At 38.7% G+C, this 20,634-nt stretch overlaps 1 protein-coding gene and 1 non-coding gene across 5 annotated transcripts in view; both read right to left on the reverse strand.

The window, feature by feature from the left end:
- Window positions 1–1,485: 1,485 nt before the first annotated feature.
- The window catches only part of LOC113875659 (zinc finger protein 14 homolog), a 100,274-nt gene continuing 81,125 nt past the window's right edge, over window positions 1,486–20,634 (reverse strand). Inside the window, exons 3-5 of one of the 4 annotated variants that reach the window (XM_027514278.1) lie at window positions 17,636–17,762; window positions 15,153–15,248; window positions 1,486–7,048 (exon numbers count right to left, since the gene is read on the reverse strand). In XM_027514278.1, coding sequence (XP_027370079.1) covers window positions 5,682–7,048; window positions 15,153–15,248; window positions 17,636–17,762 — 1,590 coding nt within the window. In that variant the 3' untranslated portion in view covers window positions 1,486–5,681. Of the gene's footprint in view, window positions 7,049–15,152; window positions 15,252–17,635; window positions 17,763–20,634 lie in introns of all 4 variants that reach the window. The other 3 variants (XM_027514277.1, XM_027514280.1, XM_027514290.1) reach the window with 3 other exon arrangements.
- Window positions 14,521–14,625, reverse strand: LOC113876898. Its single transcript, XR_003506632.1, has one exon. It is a non-coding gene; the product is annotated as a U6 spliceosomal RNA (small nuclear RNA).

Consider the following 20,634-nt stretch of genomic DNA (forward strand, 5'->3'; position numbering starts at 1 on the left):
TGCCTGCTGTTGCTAAGTCACTTCAGTCATGTCTGACTCTTTGCAATCCTATGGACTGTAGCCTGCCAGGCTCCTCTGTCCACGGGATTCTCCAGGCAAGACTACTGAAGTGAAGTGGATTGTCATGTCCTTCTCCAGGAGGTCTTCCCAACCCAGGGATCAAACCCAGGTCTCCCACATTGCAAGCAGATTCTTTACCATCTGAGCCACCAGGGGAAGTGAGGTCACTGAAACTCAACAGGAAAACACCAAGATGTAGCTGAAGGGACCTGAGCAGCTCCAGCACATCAGGGGCTGCCTGTCTGTTTCTATGGTACATAAAGAGCATAAATCTTAAGTGTACAGCTTGATGTCATTTTATCTACTGAGAAATATAAATAAAATTAATAACATATTGGGGGAATTTATTTCTATTTGCAGATGCATGGCAGAAAACATATTTTAAAAGGAGTAAATCATAAGAGGTCCTGCCGGGGTCCAGCCCCAGTGGAGTCAGGGATTGCGAAGGGGAGACGGCTTCGGCGATCAGGATACGACAGAATTAGAGATATAAAGAGTGGTTAAATAAGGATAGCTCAGTGAGAAAATTCAGTGGAGAAAAGAGGCTGAATAACTTGGTTTACGTGGAAAACTAATAAAATTCCAAAATAAGGAATTTACATCACCTACATAGTTCGCAGGCGTCCTCCCGTTCTCCTGAAGGAGAGGAGACACTAAGGCCTCCCCAGTCAGATCTTAGAAGCCCAGGCATAATTAGTAGGCTTGACGAGCCTCCACGCTCAAGAATTCAGCCGGAAGGTGAGAGAAAGAACGACATGGGGAGACCAAGTTTCGGTGAACAAGGCCCACACTTTATTTTCCAAAGTAGTTTTTATACCTTAAGTTATGCATAGAGGATAATGGGGGAAGGGGTAGAGTCATGCAGTAAGCCAGGCTTTCTTCCTGCAAACTTATCATATGCAAAACATATGGCATGTGCAAAACAGATGGCATGTGTTGTAACTGTGTTACAGTGTTCATTTATAAATGTGTAATACCTGGCATCATCGACTCAATGGACATGAGTCTGAGCAAACTCCAGGAGATAGTGAAGGACAGGGAAGGCTGCCATGCTGCAGTCCATGGTGTCGTAAAGAGAGTCAGACATGACCGAGCAACTGAACAACAATACCTGGAATTATCAATACCTAGATTACTTTAAGGATCCTAAAAAAAATCAATGAGAAAACCCAAAAAGAAACAGAGAAAGTACGTGAATAAAAAAGTACTTTTAGGAAAATGTGATTGGTCAATAAACACATATGAAAAAATGTGCTCAATTTGCTTGTAATCAGGGAAATACACTCATCTTTAACAACTGAAGGGATTCAAAATTGGTGCAAGGATGGGGCAACAATCTGGCAATATGTGAAGCAAAGTCTATACAGCACTTCTAGATATGCACCTTTGAGAAAATCTTTATAAAGAAAGAAAATACACAAATGATATTTAATATAGCATTTTTATTTCAATGAAAAATCATTTATGTCCTAATCACTGTTTAATAGAGTATTTCAGCATGTTTACTATATACACTACCAAGGACCAGGCTGAAATCGTTTCCACTCTGTAGAAAAGCACTGGCCCAGTATTCAAGCTGGAAGCTGCTTTCAGAGTATGATGTGAGCTGCGGAGAAGGGTCCTTCCTCACCCTTCCACAACACACTCACTCACCATAATGTCTGAAATAACATCTTGCAAGACATTCACCGAGGTTATGGTAACATCTACCAGAATGGTTCACACTCTAAAGGTGTTAAGGGATATTTGGAGTGAGAGAATTGCACAGCGAAGTAAATTTGAGATATACTGTGTTAAATGAAAATATATCTTGAATACATCTTTTAACAAGCTGGTAACAGGTACTTGGATTTTCCCCCCCAAAATATATATTTTATCCTTGGTTTCATTCATGATTTTCCCCACGATACCTTTTTTTCAAATATCCTCATGGATTAGTATCCCTGAAACAAACTTGTGGAGAATGTTGGGTTAAGGTCTTGTGCTAGGTTCAACACAGGCCTTCTGGAGATATTTTGTGCTTGGAAAAGGCAAAACACTAACCTATTAATGAAGGCTGATTTTGTAATAAATTCTAAATACCACTATTTAGAATTAACAGAATCGTCATAAATGAAGCTGGTCTAGATTTTGCTCTTTAGGAGTTATCCACGTCTAGTTTTATATCAGGACTATTTTACCTGTGCAAAATTAATTGCTAAAATCCTGTTAAGGATTATCTGTTTCTTAAGACTTTCACCTATGCAACTATCAGATTTTTTCCCTTCAACAGGAACTTCACACACATTTATTTGCTGATCTGTTTGGGTTCTAGAGCAATCAGTTGTGATAACATTCTTAGAGAAGAAAATGTAATCCATGTTTTGACATATATTGGAATACATATTGTACATACAAATAGTGTTATCTTAGAATTAAAAGAAAAATTTGATAATCTGTAGTTATGTCCCTTCTATCATCGTTAATGCTGTTTCATATTTCTTTTCATTGATTAGACTTGCCAAGATATAGTCATTAACATTGGATTAAGTCTACTAGTATCTAACCCCTTAATTAATTTCTAATTTTAATTTTACTCTGCTTCTCCTCTGTTGGTTTTACTTTGTTCTTTTTCTGGTTTCTTGACATAAAGGTTCACTCATTCCTTTAACACATTTATCCATGTGACAGGCCCAGCTTTGATGGCTGTGGAAAAGTGAAGATGAAACCTAGGCCTACAAACAAGATTTTCTTAATGCATTCAGGGGCATAAGTTCCTCACTGAATAGAACTTTGGTGACATCCAACAAGTTCATATATGCAGGCATCTTATTAACAATGATTTCTGAAGCAGTGTATAATTTGATTTTAAATATTTTATTATGGAAACTTCCAAACACATAAAAAAGTAAAAATATTAGAACAATGAACCCCCCATAAACAACCATTCTACTTCAGTAATTATTAACATTTTACCAATCTATTGATATTTTCTAGCTCTCTTTGCCAATTTTCTTTTGTGGAATATTTTAATACAATCTGGGTATCTTACTATTTCCTATATATTTATTTCTAATCATAAAATATTTTATTTTTTAATAACCACACTGATATTATTATCGAGCTTCCCGGGTGGCACCAGTGGTAAATAATCCACCTGCCATTGCAGGAGACCCAAGAGATTCAGGTTCGATCCCTAGGTTGGGAAGATACCCTGGAAAAGGAAATGACAACTCACTCCATTATTCTTGCCTGGGAAATCCCATGGACAGAAGAGCCTGGTGGGCTACAATCCATGGATATAACTTAGTAACTAAACAACAAAACTAGTATTTCTAAAAATCAACTAATACTCAGTGCATGTCCACATTTTCCCCAGTCTCCAAAATGTCTTTTTACGCTTTGTTCAATCTGGGTCCAAATAATGCCCACATATTGAATTTAGTTGATATGCCTCAAGTCTTTTTTTAAAAATCTGTTAACAGTGCCCTTCTTTTTTCATGCCACTCAATAGTTGAAGAAGTCAGCTCATTTTGGGGAATTGTTTTGGGAATTTTATACATTCTGGATCGGCTTGGCTGCTTCCTGTGGTAACATTTACTTTGTTCATCCATTTCTCAAGTTCTCGGGTTTAAAAAAATTTTTTGATTTAAAAGTTTGATTCATTCTGTTCATTATTTTGACAAGAAAACTTCATAGGTAGTGACATGTACTTCCTAACTTCATTATACCAGGAGGTGCATAATGTCTGACAGTTTCACTTTTATAGATGTTAAAATCAACCAAAGGGCTTAGAAATGGTCAGCTTGATAAATCCAATATAAAGTTCTCACTATAAACTCTTTCCCCAAATAGTTTTAATATCCCTTGAAGACCACTTTCTGGACATTATTCTTTAAATTAGGAAATAGAAAATGATTTTTCTAATCCAAATATCTTTTTTTTCTGCATTTACTGGTAAGATTCATTAAATTAAAAAAAAAAACTTAAATTTGATGAGCTTTGGGTGACCCTGAGACCTGATTCACATGGAAAAAAAAATACTTTCCCCTTTATTTATTAGTTTTCAGAATGATGAGCTGGTACCCAAGCATCTTCCCAAGCTGACCAAGTTAGGCAGCCATAACCAAGTAAACTATTAAACTGCTACCGGTGTCATGTCAAAAAACCCAGCTCCTACTGGTTGAAGATGGGATACTATGAGCATCAAAAAGTTTACTAGTTGCAATGGAATGTCTTCTTTCTTTCTACAAGAGTAACATACACACACGGGTGCACACACATACACAATTATATTTCCAAGTGGTTAGTTTTTTTTTTTTTTTTGCCATCTTTTTCATAGTTTCTAATCAATTTTGAGTGGTGGTCAGAGAATACAGACTATAAAACATTTACCTTGTTATTATGGGAAAACAATTTCATATTTCTCTTTGCTTCTTCAACCACTACATTCTTAACCTCATATTCATGAAATTCATCAGGTTTTTTTTTTGGCATGAAATTTCTGATGCAGCTCAAGTGATGAAGAACTTCTCACATTCAAAATAACCTCCTAGATTTTATCTTAGGTTTAATAAGTGCTGAGCAGTGACAGAAGGCATTTCTAGTTATTACTTCTATAGGATCTTCCTTTCATATGAATTCACTAACACTAATGATGTTAATAACAACTATAGATAATATTTACAGAAAACATGCTATATGGCTGCTGTTTTTCCAAGTATTAACTACTCAATCCTCACAATGATACAGCAGGCTGACTCTGAATTGGCCCCAGTGATCCCTTCCTCCTGGGATTCATACTCTTCTATAAGCCTGTTCCCTTGAGTGTACGGCAGCCTAGTTCCTTGCTTCCAAGCAACAGAAGGTAGCAAAGGTAATGAAATGTCATTTCAATGATTAGAAACACAAGATGATAGCTTCTTCGATGCTAGCAGACTCTTGCTTTCTTGGATTGCATTCTCTGACGAAGCAAGCAGTTATGCTGAAGGGGCTCCTGTAGCAAGGAACTGACTGAAGTCAGCCTTCAGCCAACAGCCAGATAGAATCTGAAGACCTCAGTGCAATAGCCCTCAGGAAATTAATTTGGACAGCAACCACAGGAGGTTAGAAGTGGATCTCTTCCCCAGTTGAACCTTCAGATGAGACTCAGTCATGGTCGACACCTTGATTTTAGCCTTGTGAGAGGCCCTGAAGCAGAAGACCCAACTAAGTTATGCCTAGTTAGTTGACCTGACCTATAGAAACTGAGATAATAAATGTGTATTATTTTAAGCTACTAAGTTTGTGATATTTTATTATGCAGCAATAAATAGCTAATATTCACAGATACTACTATCACCATTTTACAAGTGAGCAAAATGAGGCACAGAAATTTAAGTACCTATCCAATAATACACTGGTAATACAGTGGTGAAATGGTGATAAAAGATAGATAAGGCTAAAGATTTTCCTGCATTCATTATATTACTTTCTCATATGAATATGCTGAAGACAATGCTTGAATGGTGATGGAAGCAACCATTAAAGCAACATTTTTTTCTGTAATACAAATTTTTTATGCTTAATGAGCATCAAACAAATTCTCTCAAAAATGAATTTTCTGATGTTCTGTAACATAATGTGCATTTGAAAGCCTTGTATTAAATTACATTATGAATTTTCTGATGTTGAGTAAGGTGTGAATGTTGTCTAAAAGCCTTCTTACATTCCTTACATTTGTAGGGTTTCTCACCAGTATGAATTCTCTGGTGTTGAGTAAGAAAAGAATAAAGTCTAAAAGCTTTACCACATTCCTTACATTCATAAGGTTTCTCTCCAGTATGAATACTCTGATGTTGAGTAAGTTGTGAGAGAAGTCGAAAAGGTTTTCTACATTCCTTACATTCATAAGGTTTCTCACCAGTATGAATACTCTGATGTTGAGTAAGTTGTGACAGCAGTCTAAAGGCCTTCCCACATTCTTCACATTCATAAGGTCTCTCACCAATATGAATGCTCTGATGGGAAATAAGTTGTGAGTAACTACTAAAGGTCTTCCAACACTCCATACATTCATAGGGTTTCTCACGAGTATGAATTCTCTGATGGCGAACAAGTTGTTGCCTTAATCTAAAAGTCTTCCCACAATCTTTACATTCATAGGGTTTCTCACCAGTATGAATACTCTGATGGACAGTAAGCTGTTGACATATCCTAAAAGCCTTTCCACATTCCTTACATTCATAGGGTTTCTCCCCAAAATGTATTTTCTGATGTATTCTAAGGTCTGGACCACATACGAAGGCTTTCCCACATTCCTTACATTCATAGAGCTTCTCTGAAGTATGAAGTCTTTGATGTCGAGTAAGGTGTGTACACTGCCTAAAGGTTTTCCCACATGCCTTACATTCATAGGGCTTCTCTCCAGTGTGAATTCTCTGATGTCGAGCGAGTTGCTGATGTACTCTAAAGGCCTTTCCACATTCCTTACATTCATAGGGCTTTTCACCAGTATGAAGTCTCTGATGCTGAGTCAATTCTTGGAGGACTGTAAAGGCCTTCCCACATTCCTTGCATTCATAGGGTTTCTCACCAGTATGAAGTTTGTGATGTCTGATAAGGTGTGCACGCTGTCTAAAGGCCTGCCCACATTCCTTACATTTGTATGGTTTCTCACCAGTATGAATTCTCAGGTGTTGACTAAGTGTTGAGCGACGAATAAAGGTCTTCCTACATTCCTTACATTCATACAACTTTTCTCCATTATGAACTCTCTGATATTCAGCAAGAAGATTATGCTTTTTGTAAGTGGTCCTTTTTTCAGAAGCAATTTTCACTTGCCCAAAATATCCCTCTTGTGGTTCCTTTTGCCCCTCAATTTTGCTTTTGCATTCCCAATCATTTCTAAAAATGGAGTCCTGAAGGCTACAGCTTTTAATTCTTTCCATTATCTCCCACTGGAACGAATATATTTCGTAAATGTCCTTTTCTGAAGATAAAATATTGGCACTGTATCTGGACTCCAAGTCTGAAAGAAAACAAGAAAGCAAACACACAATGTTTTCCTGTTCCAGAAGAAAGAAAACTATACAGAAATAAAAAGCACCTAAAATAATGCCTATTACTGAAACCTAGTAGGACCCTTTGGGGCTCTTGGGCATGGAAGCCTTTCTGTGGCCCCTGTTTCTTTGCAGAGAATAGACTCCAGCCTCCATGGACCTTCCCTAGATTCCAAAGGGAAAATCTGAACAGGTGCTAATCAGGGAAGGGAGAGGATGCAGAAACAAGAAAGGGGCAGTCAAGAAACAATACTGCAACCTTGGGTCAGAGTCCTGGTTGCACCACAAGGGATACACGTAACAGTATCTTTGAGCTCTTCTGCAGAACTAAAACCCCCAGCAACTGGAAGATGTTCCAGAGAGGTGACAGTTTGATAACCCTGAGAAGCTCAACAAGACACCACCTGAGGCCAGATTAAAGGAACCAGTGAAGCTCTTCAGGAGACCACCAGAGGCCAGATTAAATTAAAGGAATACAGGCCCTGCACACCCCCTGATCCTTATCAGTAACCCTGATCTTAAACTATTGCTATAAAACTCTCACCAACTCCTCCCAGGTTGGGACACACAATTTTTAAAGCACAAGCCCACTGTGTCCCCCTTTGCCTGGCAAAGAAATAAAGCTATTCTTTTCTACTTCACCCCAAACTCTGTCTCTGAGATTTGATTCACCACCAGCATGCAGAGGCTGAGTTTTCAATATCATTACCAGTGAATGGATTAGATATCTCTAGAAGACATTGCATTTCTGCTAATAACACATATGTGTACCTAAAAAAACCTATCTTCTGTAAAATTACACACCAAATATTAACGTTTATGGGGAAAATAGGAAAAATCTCTCCAAAACAATACCTCCAACAGAATTACAATATGACTGACAAACTGCTACTCAATGAAAATGACAGAAGCCAGAAAAACAAGAAGACAGCTGCTAAGAGAAAATAACAGCCAATCCAGAGTTCTATACTCCAAAGAACGAAGACAAAGTTCTGTACCCTTTAAAAATGAAGACAAAATGAAGATAGTTTCAAATAAAACCTAAGAGAATTCATTGCCAACAGGCACAATAAAAGAAATACTAAAGGAAGTTCTTCAGGAACAGAGAAAATGATTCTAAGCAGAAGCACTACAGTACAGAAAAGAAAAAGGAGCACTGTAAAAGGTACCTGTGTAGGTAAATCTAAATCAGTATTAATAGTAGTATTTAAATTAATACTCTGTAGGGATCTAAATGTATATAGAGTTAAGATACCTAACAACAGTAGACAAAATAGAGGATACCTAAAAAGAATTTAAATGTTATTAATGTCTCTACAATATTAAGATATAAAGGAACTAATTTAAGGTAGAATGCAGTAACTGAAGAATGCATGTGCTAACCTCTAGAGCAACTATTAAAAATTAAAGTGTGTATAACTAACACACTCAAGAGGCAAAAGCTAAAATAAAATATTTTGATTAATCCAAAATAGGCATGAGAGGGAAAAAAGAGAATGCTGAAGAGACAGAAAAAAGAAAGTGGATTTAAACCTAAATATATAAGGTTTATATATTTCCTTGGTGACTCAGACAGTAAAGAATTCACTTGCAATGCAGGAGACCTGGGTTCAAATCCTGGGTCGGGAAGATCCCCTGGAGGAGGGCATGGTAACCCACTCCAGTATTCTTGCCTGGAGAATCCCCATGGACAGAGCAGCCTGGCGGGCCAACAGTCCATGGGGTGGCATGCCCGGCAACAGTGCATGGGGTTGCAAAGAGTAGGACATGACTAAGCAACTAAGCACAGCACATATAAGAAAATTACTTAACTGCAAATGGATAAAATGCACCAACTAAAAGACAAAGACCCTTCTTATCCACATAGGGAGAAGCAGGCTGTATGAGGAGTTCAATCTGGGTAAAGAAAACATCCACTTGTGGGAGCAGCCTCAAGTGTGGAGGATTCAGACCGAGGAGCAGCCCAGCAGTATATTCTGGGCAAACCCACCATGAATCTAACATCTGTCTATTTCCCACCAGCAACATTCAAATCAAAGCCACTACCATATTCCACTGGGACAAATGAAATAGCCTCCTAATTGGTCTTCCTACTATTCATCTTGCCCCTATTTGATCTGTTCTCTATAGAGTGATACTTATAAGGCAAATCAGCTCATGACATTCCCCTGCTTAGAAATCTCCAATGGCTTTCTATCACAATGACTTCCCCTATGATACTCAAATTTCACATGACCTAGCCCTTACCTAACTTTCTGACTTCATCTTGTTACTCTACTTCTCACTTACCTTTTGAATAATCATCCTGGCCTTCCTCCTCCTCTTCTTTTTAAAATTTTTATTGGAGTATAGTTGCTTTATAATGTATGAGTTTCTGCTGTACAGCAATGTCAATGGGCTATATATGTTTACATATATCCTGTCTTTTTTGGATTTCCTTCCCATTTAAGTTATCACAGAGCACTGAGTAGAGTTCCCTGTGCTATACAGTAGACTATCATTATTTGTCTATTTTATTATAGTATCAATAGTGTAAATATGTCAGTCCCAATCTCCCAATTCATTCTATCTGAACTTCCCCCTTGGTAGCCACACGTTTGTTCTCTACACTACTGTGTTTCTATTTCTGCTTTGCAAGTAAGATCATCTAGAAAACAGGTAAGGATGATAATAAAAATTTGCATGCTGGCCTTTTTGCTGTTCCTCAAACATCAAAGTCTTTGCCCTCTGACCCAAGGTCTCTGCATTTACTGTTTCATTAGGACTGTTTTTGCTTCTTGCTTTAGATATTCAAGTGGTCTGAGCTCTTTTTTTCATGTCTCCACTCAAAAATCATCTCTTCAAAAAGCCCCAAACGCCCAAAAATCTGTCTACATCTCCCAGTTTCTATCTCTGGTTCTCCTCACTTTTCTTAATAACACTTGTCCCTACATAATACCATTCATTTACTTGTTAACTTAATGTCCTCACCCTTATTAAAATTAAACAAGAAGCCTGCTGGAACTGCCACTCTTGCTCACAGCTGTCCCACTGGTGTGTAGCACAGCGCTTGGTTCAGGTTGGGCATACAAGTACTGCTGAATAAATGAGCGTATTTTTAGGCAAACAAGGGTATGTATACTAGTGAGATTGGAAGAAGCTGGACCCTATATAGACATTGCTATGGAATGAATTTTGTCCCTCCAAAATACACTTAAGCCCTAAACACACAATATGCCTATATTTGGAGACAGTGCTTTTAGGAGGCAATTAAGGTTAAATGAAGTAATAAGGGTGGGATCCTAATTCACAGGACTGCTGGACAGAATAGGACAGGACGGTGGCCTTACAGGAGGAAGAGAGAGATCTTTCTCTTTTTATCATGTGAAGACAGTGTGAGAACGGGGCCATCTGCAAGCCAGAAGAGAGCCCGCATCAGGCCCCAAAATCCTAACCTTGAACTTCTGGCCACCAGAATTGTGGGACAATACATTTCTATTGTTTAAGTCCCTAATCTATGGTATTTTGTTATGGCAGCTGGAGCTGCCTAGTACAGGTTAAGATCATGATGAATTATAATCATTGATCAAGAAAGAGAGTAACTCCTCTCTTGGCTCAAATCTTTTACCTACCACCCCCAACAGGACATTTTTATTTACTTTTTGTTTTGAAATAACTGCAGATTCACAGGATGCTGCAAAGAAAAGTATAGGGAAGTCTCACAACCCCTTCACCCTCCCTCTCAATGTGAACATCTTACAAACTATAGTACAATATTCAAACCAAGAAATTACCCTTGGAATAATCCATAGGGCTGATGTAGATTTCATCATGCCCTCATATATGTGTTTGTATACAGGTCTATGCAATTTTACCAAATGTATAGCCTTATATGCAGAGTACATCATGAGAAATACTGGGCTGGAGGAAGCACAAGCTGGAATCAAGATTTCTGGGAGAAATATCAATAAACTCAGATATGCAGATGACACCACCCTTATGGCAGAAAGTGAAGAAGAACTAAACAGCCTCCTGATGAACGCGAAAGAGGAGAGTGAAAAAGTTGGCTTAAAGCTCAACATTCAGAAAACTAAGATCATGGCATCCAGTCCCATCACTTCATGGCAAATAGATGGGAAAACAGTGGAAACAGTGGCTGACTTTATTTTTCTGGGCTCCAAAATCACTGCAGATGGTGATTGCAGCCATGAAATTAAAAGACACTTACTCCTTGGAAGGAAAGTTATGATCAACCTAGACAGCATATTAAAAAGCAGAGACATTACTTTGCCAACAAAGGTCCATCTAGTCAAAGCTATGGTTTTTCCAGTAGTCATGTATGGATGTGAGAGTTGGACTATAAAGAAAGCTGAGTGCAGAAGAATTGATGCTTTTGAACTGTGGTTTTGGAGAAGACTCTTGAGAGTCCTTTGGACTGCAAGGAGATCCAACCTGTCCATTCTAAAGGAGATCAGTCCTGGGTGTTCATTGGAAGGACTGATGAAGCTGAAACTGCAATCCTCTGGCCACCTGATGTGAAGAGCTGACTCACTGGAAAAGACCCTGATGCTGGGGAAGATTGAGGACAGGAGGAGAAGGAGACGACAGAGGATGAGATGGCTGGATGGCATCACTGACTCAATGGACATGGGTTTAGGTGGACTCTGGGAGTTGGTAACGGGCAAGGAGGCCTGGCATGCTATGGTTCATGGGGTCACAAAGAGTCAGACACAACTGAGCGACTGAACTGAACTGAACTGATAGCCTTGCCTGAGGACATCCTTGTAGCTCAAACAGTAAAGAATCTGCCTGCAATGCAGGAGACCAGGGTTCAATCCCTGGGTCAGGAAGATTCTCTGGAGAAAGGAATGGCAATCCACTCCACTATTCTTGCCTGGAGAATCCCATAGACAGAGAAGTCTGGCGAGCTATAGTCTGTAGGGTCGCAAAGAGTTGCACACGACTGAGCCACTAACACATCACACATAGCCTTGCCTAACCCTCACCACAATCAAGACTCAACTGTATCATAACCACAATGTTTTATTCCTTTGTAGCTTCAACCATCTTTCCCCCTCCCTACATTCCTAACCTCAGGTAACTACTAATCCAATTTCCATCTCTATAATTTTATTATTTCATAAATATTAATTAGAGTCATATGGTATAACCTTTTATGATTATTTTTTTCACTCAACATAATTTCTTCCAGGTTCACCCAAATTATCACATGTATTAAGAATATATTCCTTTTTGTTGCCGAGTGTTATTCCATCGTATGGATGTACTTTTTACCCATTTTTAATTGAGCTGCCTATCATTGTAGTGTTGAGTTGTAGTGTATCAACTGGATGTTGGTCCTTTGTTTACTACTATTTTCTCTCAGTCTATGACTTGCTTATTCATTTTTTATTAGTGTATTTTGATGAGATAAAGTTTTTCATTTGGATAAATTATGACATCAATTTTTATGGTTACTGCTTTCTCCTAAGAAACTTTTACCTAATATCAAGTCATTCCCCTATGTTTTCCTCTAAAAGATTTGCATCCATGCTAAGTCACTTCAGTCCTGTTGACTCTGCAACCCTACGGACTGCAGCCCGCCAGGCTCCTCTGACCATGGGATTCTCCAGGCAAGAATACTGGAGTGGGTTGCCATGCCTTCCTCCAGGGGATTGTCCCAAGCCAGGGATCAAACCTGTGTCTTAAGTCTTCTGCGCTGGCAGGCAGGTTCTTTGCCACTAGCACCACCCTGGGAAGCCCATTTACTTTTTGCTTTTATATTTTTTACATATAAAATGTATACCTAGTTTTTAAATTTTTATTTTATTTTTTACATTTGACTTTTAAGATTTTTTAATGTTTAGTTTTTATATTTAGGTCTAAAGTCTATCTCAAATTAATTGTGATATGAGGTGAAGATTTTTTCCCCCAATTATTCCAGTATCACTTGTTGAAATACTTTCCTTTTCCCATTGGAAGGCTCTGACACCTTCGTCAGGAAGTAAATGACACCAAGTGCATGTGAGGTCTGCATCTAGGGTCTCTGTTCTGTTTGCTGATCCTTAGCCAATACCACAATGTCTTGAGTAATTTAGTTTTATAATATATCTCAAAGTATCTTGAAGTCATGTAGTCTAAGTTCTATAACATGTTCGTCCTTTTTTGAGATTGTTTTAGACATGCTAAGTCCACTGCTTTTCCATATAAATCTTAAAATCAGTTTGTCAGTATCTACAAAATTTTCAAAAAAGGTTCCTAGGATTGTGCCTGGAACTGTGTTGCATCCCATCCCCAAAATGGCATCTTTCTATTCATCGGATCATCTTGGCAATGTTCCATGGCTTTTATTGTAGAGGTTTTGCACATTTTGTCAAATTTATTCCTCAGGATTTTGTTTTCTGACACTACTGTAAACTGACTTAATTTACTTTAATTTTTCTTAATTGACTTAACTTTAATTTTCCAATTTTTTTCATATATAAAAACACAACTCATTTTTGTAGCTTAACTTTGTATCCTGTGATCTTCACTTACTAGTTTGAGTAGATATTGCTTTGATTCCTTAGGATTTTCTAAGTATATAATTATACCATCTCCGAATAGTTTTACTTCTTCCTTTTTGATCTTTATATCTCTTATTTCTTTTTCTTGCCTGATTGCAATGCTTGGACCTTCAATTTAATGTTAAGTAGATACGGGGAGACTGGGCATCCTTGCCTTGTTCAGTCTTAGGAGGGAACTCTTCAATCAAGTATGATAAAGTTAATGATGTAGTATTTTTTCAGCAGATGCCCTTTATCACACTGAGGAAGCTCCTTTCAATTTCTAGTTTCCTGAGAGTTTTTATCATGAATGGATATTGAATTTTGTCATATGCTATTTTTACATTCATGGAGATAATCAAATGATTTCTCACATTTCTGTTAATATGGTAAATTATACTGATTAATTTTTAAATGTTAAACCAAGCATAATTTCCTGGGGTAAACTCTATTTAGTCATCATTACTATATATTGCTGGATTTAATTTTCTGATATTTTGTTAAGCATTTTACATCTATGTTCAAGAAGGACAGAAATTACCAAGGCGGTGGGGAGGGGGGTGGTGGTGGGTGGGGCAGAATTATAAACTTACATCCTTCATGAACATAGTGTAAGAATTAAAGTAGCCTCATAAAATGAGTTGGAAGGAGTTCTTTTTCTGAAGGAATATGTGTAATACTGTACTATTACTTCCTTAAATATTTAATAGAATTCACCAGTGAAACTACCTGGGTCTAGCATTTTCTTTCTGGAAAGACTTCTGATAATGAACTTAATTACTTTAGTAGATATTAGATTATGCATATTTTCTTTTTACTCTTGTGTCAGATCTGGTAAGTTTGTATTTTTCAAGGAATTTTTCCATTTAAGTTGTCAAATTTACTGGCATAAAGTTATTCATGATATTCGCTCTTTTTTTAATATGGAACATGTCATGAATTTGCATGTCAACCCTGCGCAGGGGCCATGTTAATCTTCTCTGTACTGTTCCAATTGGAGTGTATGTGCTGCTGAAGTGAACTCTTATTCTTTTAATGGATATAACATGTTAAGCGAAAACCTCTCTTTCTTTCCTGGTATTAGTAATTTATGTTGTCTCTCTTTTTTTCTTGATTAGTCGAGTTGGTGTTCATTATTTTTTTTTGATTTATTTTTATTTTTTTATTTTTTTGGTGTGTATTAATTTTGTTGATCTTATCGAGAGATCAACTCTAAGCTCTGTTAAGTTTCTCTGCTTCTTTTCTTTTTCTATTCTGTTGATTTTAACTCTTACATTATCATTTGTTTTCCTTCTACTGAGAACAGCTTTTTTCTTTGAAGTGGGAGAGAAATATGATGTGAGAAATAGAGAGTTGTAATCAAGGCCAGTAGGAAATTCCCTTGTTAGCCCAGGTTTAAAAGATTTTAATTTGCTTCCTAGGTCTTAGGCCTTTCCTCTATAGGCTTTTGAAGAGTGATCTGTAAATATCAAGGGAATGTCTCTACCCTGATGTACTTGGCTATTACCTACAGTAATGATTTTCCCATGCCTACTCAGCCCTCACTCACCAGGGTGATGTTTTCCTGTTCCTTCTCTCACAACCATCCAGGGTTCCTTCCCTTCATCCAATAAGGTAATCACATCTGGCTTAGACATGGAAGGACCTGCTTAAAATATAATGTGACATGAAATTATAAACCCCAAAGTCTTTAGGTTCACATGTGGTTAAATTTATAATAAACTAGTAGTTCAAAATGGTATTTTATAAAGTCTAAGCACAAAGAAATGCTAGAAAGTTGAAAAACACTCACACTAGGGTAACCTCAGGACCACTAAGGACAGACACCAGATAGTTAAGAACAGGCTTTAAAACAATTTAAACTCATATAAGCTCTGCTGAGAGGCAGTCTTATTTAATAGCTGAGAACACAAATTATGGATCCAGATAGTACGGGTTCATCCTGCCTTTGTTGCTATGTTGCCTCAGCAAATTATTAACCTTTGTGCCTAAGTTTTCTCATCTGAAATAAGGATAATAATAGTACATTTCCCATAGAGTTGTTGTGAGGATTAATTAGTAATATACAATGTTCAGAATAGTACATAAGTACAGTCCAGTTCAGTTCAGTCGCTCAGTCGTGTCCGACTTTTTGCAACCCCATGAATCGCAGTACACCAGGCCTCCCTGTCCATCACCAACTCCCAGAGTTCACTCAGACTCATGTCCATCGAGCCAGTGATGCCATCCAGCCATCTCATCCTCTGTCGTCCCCTTCTCCTCCTGCCCCCAATCCCTCCCAGCATCAGAGTCTTTTCCAATGAGTCAACTCTTCACATGAGGTGGCCAAAGTACTGCAGTTTCAGCTTTAGCTTCATTCCTTCCAAAGAAATCCCAGGGCTGATCTCCTTGCAGTCTAAGGGACTCTCAAGAGTCTTCTCCAACACCACAGTGCAAAAGCATCAATTCTTCGGCGCTCAGCCTTCTTCACAGTCCAACTCTCACATCCATACATGACCATAGGAAAAACCATAGCCTTGACTAGACGGACCTTTGTTGGCAAAGTAATGTCTCTGCTTTTGAATATGCCATCTAGGTTGGTCATAACTTTCCTTCCAAGGAGTAAGCGTCTTTTAATCTCATGGCTGCAGTCACCATCTGCAGTGATTTTGGAGCCCCCCAAAATAAAGTCTGACACTGTTTCCCCATCTATTTCCCATGAAGTGATGGGACCAGATGCCATGATCTTCATTTTCTCAATGTTGACCTTTAAGCCAACTTTTTCACTCTCCTCTTTCACTTTCATCAACAGGCTTTTTAGTTCCTCTTCACTTTCTGCCATAAGGGTGGTGTCAACTGCATATCTGAGGTTATTGATATTTCTCCCCGCAATCTTGATTCCAGCTTGTGCTTCTTCCAGCCCAGCGTTTCTCATGATGTATTCTGCATATAAATTAAATAAGCAGGGTGACAATATACAGCCTTGACATACTCCTTTTCCTATTTGGAACCAGGCTGTTGTTCCATGTCCAGTTCTAACTGTTGCTTCCTGACCTGCATACAGATTTCTCAAGAGGCAGATCAGGTGGTCTGGTATTCCCATCTCTTTCAGAATTTTCCACAGTTTATTGTGATCCACACAGTCAAAGGCTTTGGCCTTTGTACATAAGTACAAATATATGCATTTATATATATGAAAGTGAAAGTGTTAGTCACTCAGTCGTGTCCAACTCTTTGTGACCCTATGGACTGTAGCCTGCCAGTCCATGGCTCCTCAGTCAATGGAATTCTTTGGGCAAGAATCCTGGAGTGGGTAGTCATTCCTTTCTTCAGTGGATCTTCCTGACCCAGGGACTGAACCTAGGTCTCGTGCACTGCAGGCAGATTCCTTACCATCTGAGCTACCATATACCATAATATGTGTGTATATTAGCAGTTGATTTCTATTATTATCAATTGGCTGAGAGAAGAATAAGAGGCTTCCTGAGACATCCTCAGATACTTACTAGGATATTTGTTTAACATTAAATGTAAAGTTCTTAGATTTTTAACCTTCAACCACAAAGCAAGTAGAACTGAATATGTCTGTTATACAAAACAGAATGCATTTACTTGAGTTTTAGACGAACTACATGGATTCATCTCCTACTATGTAAATTCTACAGGCTCCTCTTATTTTTAAAGAGGTTCAGAATCCCTGTGTCTAGGTATTCTCTTCACAGATGGATTAGAAAGACGCGCCATCAATTCTTAGCTCAAATACATAGTGAATTCTGGTTTCTTGAACAATGTTTCTGTCAAAAAAATCCAGAATTCAAACCCAGCCCCTGTGTACTAAGAAAACATGGAAACAACAGAGCCTGAAGAAAGTCTGAAGGACCTAGCCTGCTGAGCCTGAGAATGACAAGTGTTAAAAGGAGGGTCCTATTTCCAACCTAACAAAGCTTACACCATTCCTTTGGAACAGAGAGAAAAATTTCATTTAGTTTCTCAAACACAGTCCTCTAATTGACAGAAGAGAAAGTCGGTATAATTTGAGACAAACTGCCTTACCTAGTGAGATGAAGTTGCTGTAATTCTCCCACATCACATCCCTATATAAGTCCCTCTGTGCTGAGTCCAAGAATTCCCATTCTTCCTGTGAGAAGTCAATGGCCACATCTCTGAAAGTCACTGAACCCTGAAAAAAATAAAACTCATGTATTACTTGTGAAAATACATGAAATATTTTTTTATAAATAGAAAGAGAGGGGATCAATGACTGCATTGCAGAGACGGAGGGAGCACAGAGCAAGCACATTTACTTATTTGTTTGTTATTTACTTCTGGCTGTGCTGGGTCTTCACTGCTGCGCTCTGGCTTTCTCTAGTTACGGTGACTGGGGCTGCTCTCGAGTTGTGGCGCACGCGCTTCTCATTGCAGTGGCTTCTCTTGTTGCCGGCACATGTTGTAGGGCTTGCAGGCTTGGTAGTTGTGGCACATGGGCTTAGTTGCCCAGATGCCCTGTGGCATCTTCCCAGACCAGGGATCAAACCCATGTCCCCTGCATTGGCAGGTAGATTCTTAACCACTGGACCAGCAGAGGAAGCCCAGAGCAAGCAAATTTATGCCATGTGAATGAGACAGTAAGAAAACTAGCATCCCTGAAACACAGCGCTACATGTTATGAACCATCTTGTGACTGCAGATAAGATTAAATTTTTACCCAAAAATATCTGGAAAGGAATAAATTAACCAAAAGAAGTCCCAAAGAAATGAAACAGTGCACACAAGCCTTCAGCAAGCTGTTTCTCCACCACAAATTCTTAAGAAGTATGAGATCTTCTATCTTCTTTTTCCTTCACTGATAATGAAAAAATATTGATAAAATTTTCTCCCAAATGTACTACAAAATCTCTAAGAAAATGACTCAAGTTCGTCATAAAGTCAGATTTTATTATAAGCACTTTGCCTATTATGACCAATTCTTTATTTTTTAAAATCTGCTACATGGCAGTCCACATTTCGAATGCATTAAATTCAATCTTTTTTCACTCTCTCTTTAGATTTCTGGATTCAATACAATCTCAAAAATCTTCCTCAACCCTCACATTCTACACTATTACTTACACTCATGGACGGAGGAACCTGGCAGGCTACAGTCCATGGGGTCACAAAGAGTCGGACACGACTGAGCAACTGAGTTATATGCATAAATAACACATTATTTATGCATCTGTATGATCTTCTTAGCTCTTTATCATTCATCATCCCTCACTGAACACCTTTCCTCACTTCTGAGTTAGAGAGTGTGTGCGTGTTTAGTCGCTCAGTCGTGTCCGATTCTTTGCAATCCCCACAGACTGCAACTCACCAGGCTCCTCTGTCCACAGTATTTCCCAGGCAAGAATACTGGAATGGATTGCCATTTCCTCCTCCAGGGGATCTTCCTGACCCAGGGAGACCCAGATTGAACCCGAGTCTCCTGCATTGCAGATTCTTTACCGTCTTAGCCACCAGCGAAGCCCCAAGTGTTAAAAATAGTACTCTGGATCATGATTATCAACGAGGAGTGATTTTACTTCCAAGAAGACATCCGGCCACGTCCAGAGACAATTCTTATTGGCACAACTGGGGAGAGGGGGTGTGAGTGTTAGAAGCATCTAATAAATGTCTAACATGGATACTGTTGACATCCAACAATGCAGAGGACACTCCGCCAGAGTAAACGATTCTCCGGCTTAAAATATTAGTACAGTTGACACTTGAACAACAAGGATTTGAAATGCATGGTACCAGTTCTATGTGTATTTTTCTCAGTCATAAATACTACAGTATGATGCAATTCTAGGTTCACTGAATCTATGGATGTGGAACTGCAGATAATGAGGAATTCCAGATATGAAGGGATGGCATACACAGAGGGTCAGATTTTCAACTGCCCAGAGGGTCAGTGCCCCTAATTCCTGCACTGTTCAAAGATCAACTGTAGTTCCAAAATTGAGAAACCCTGCTCAAAACCAGCACATCTGGTAAAACTGTACAGTGGTCTCTGCTCCTAGTATTCTTCTCTCAGAGCTTCCTGGAGATAATTCTTGACCTATTTGCTGTCCGGTTCTGATCACCTCCTACTCAACCCGCTCGTGAGGGAGGGATCCTAAACAGTATGAGATGACTGAATATCTGACACCTGATAGATGCGACTGATGGCAGTTTATTAGTCACATTTACTCACAGCCCAGGAAAGGAAGATATTACACGTCATACAGGGCCACACAGGGGATGTACTCAGGAATAGGGTGAACAAACAGAATCTGCGGGAGGCAGGCTTTATAGTGAAAAGAGGATGATGGATTCCGTGGCCAATGCAGGATGATGTGATGGCTTGTTTGAATAATTCTGTGGGCTGCCAAGGAGGTGACTTACTAGGTTAAGGACCAGGAGAGGTTCAGCTGGTCTGGCGAATAGAGGAACTAGCCAGGTAAATGGGGGCCCCATCTGGGGAGAGCAGGGAAACTCTTAGTTAGGTCTCTGGAGCCTTGACAAGATATCAAGGCAGCATATGAAATTTTAAGCCTCACAAAACGAGCCCTCAATCAAATCCCTACCTCTTCCACCCTCTACAAAGCCTTACATACCATAATATTTCAATGCACTAATATTTCAACCAACACTAAATCTTGTTACGTATTTTAAAAACTCAGGTTTGTGGAGAAGTTTGGCGGTTTCCCTATCAGCAGTCAAACAAGACGAAATTCTCTCTTTCATCAAACCACAGGATTTTCAAGGAAAGTTCAAAGAGGGATCTCCCACTTAGTATCAATAATCCATTGCTGAAAATCAAGACATTCCAACACTACATAGTTTCCCCACCATTTTGGGTGGGTGCCTATTTTCCTACCGTTTTAAAGCAAAGCATTCTATTGCATTCTACATTAATTCCAACCCTCCCGCTAGCTTCGCATTTCCCCCAGGACAGAACTCCAGTACACACGGGTCATGCACGTATGGTATCTTTGGTTTTCGTATTTTCTTTCAGCTTTGCTATTTCTTTTACCAAATGTTTTTTTCTC

This window comes from Bos indicus x Bos taurus, chromosome 18 (genome assembly GCF_003369695.1).
Source record: "Bos indicus x Bos taurus breed Angus x Brahman F1 hybrid chromosome 18, Bos_hybrid_MaternalHap_v2.0, whole genome shotgun sequence".
In the NCBI taxonomy this organism is placed as follows: domain Eukaryota; kingdom Metazoa; phylum Chordata; class Mammalia; order Artiodactyla; family Bovidae; genus Bos; species Bos indicus x Bos taurus.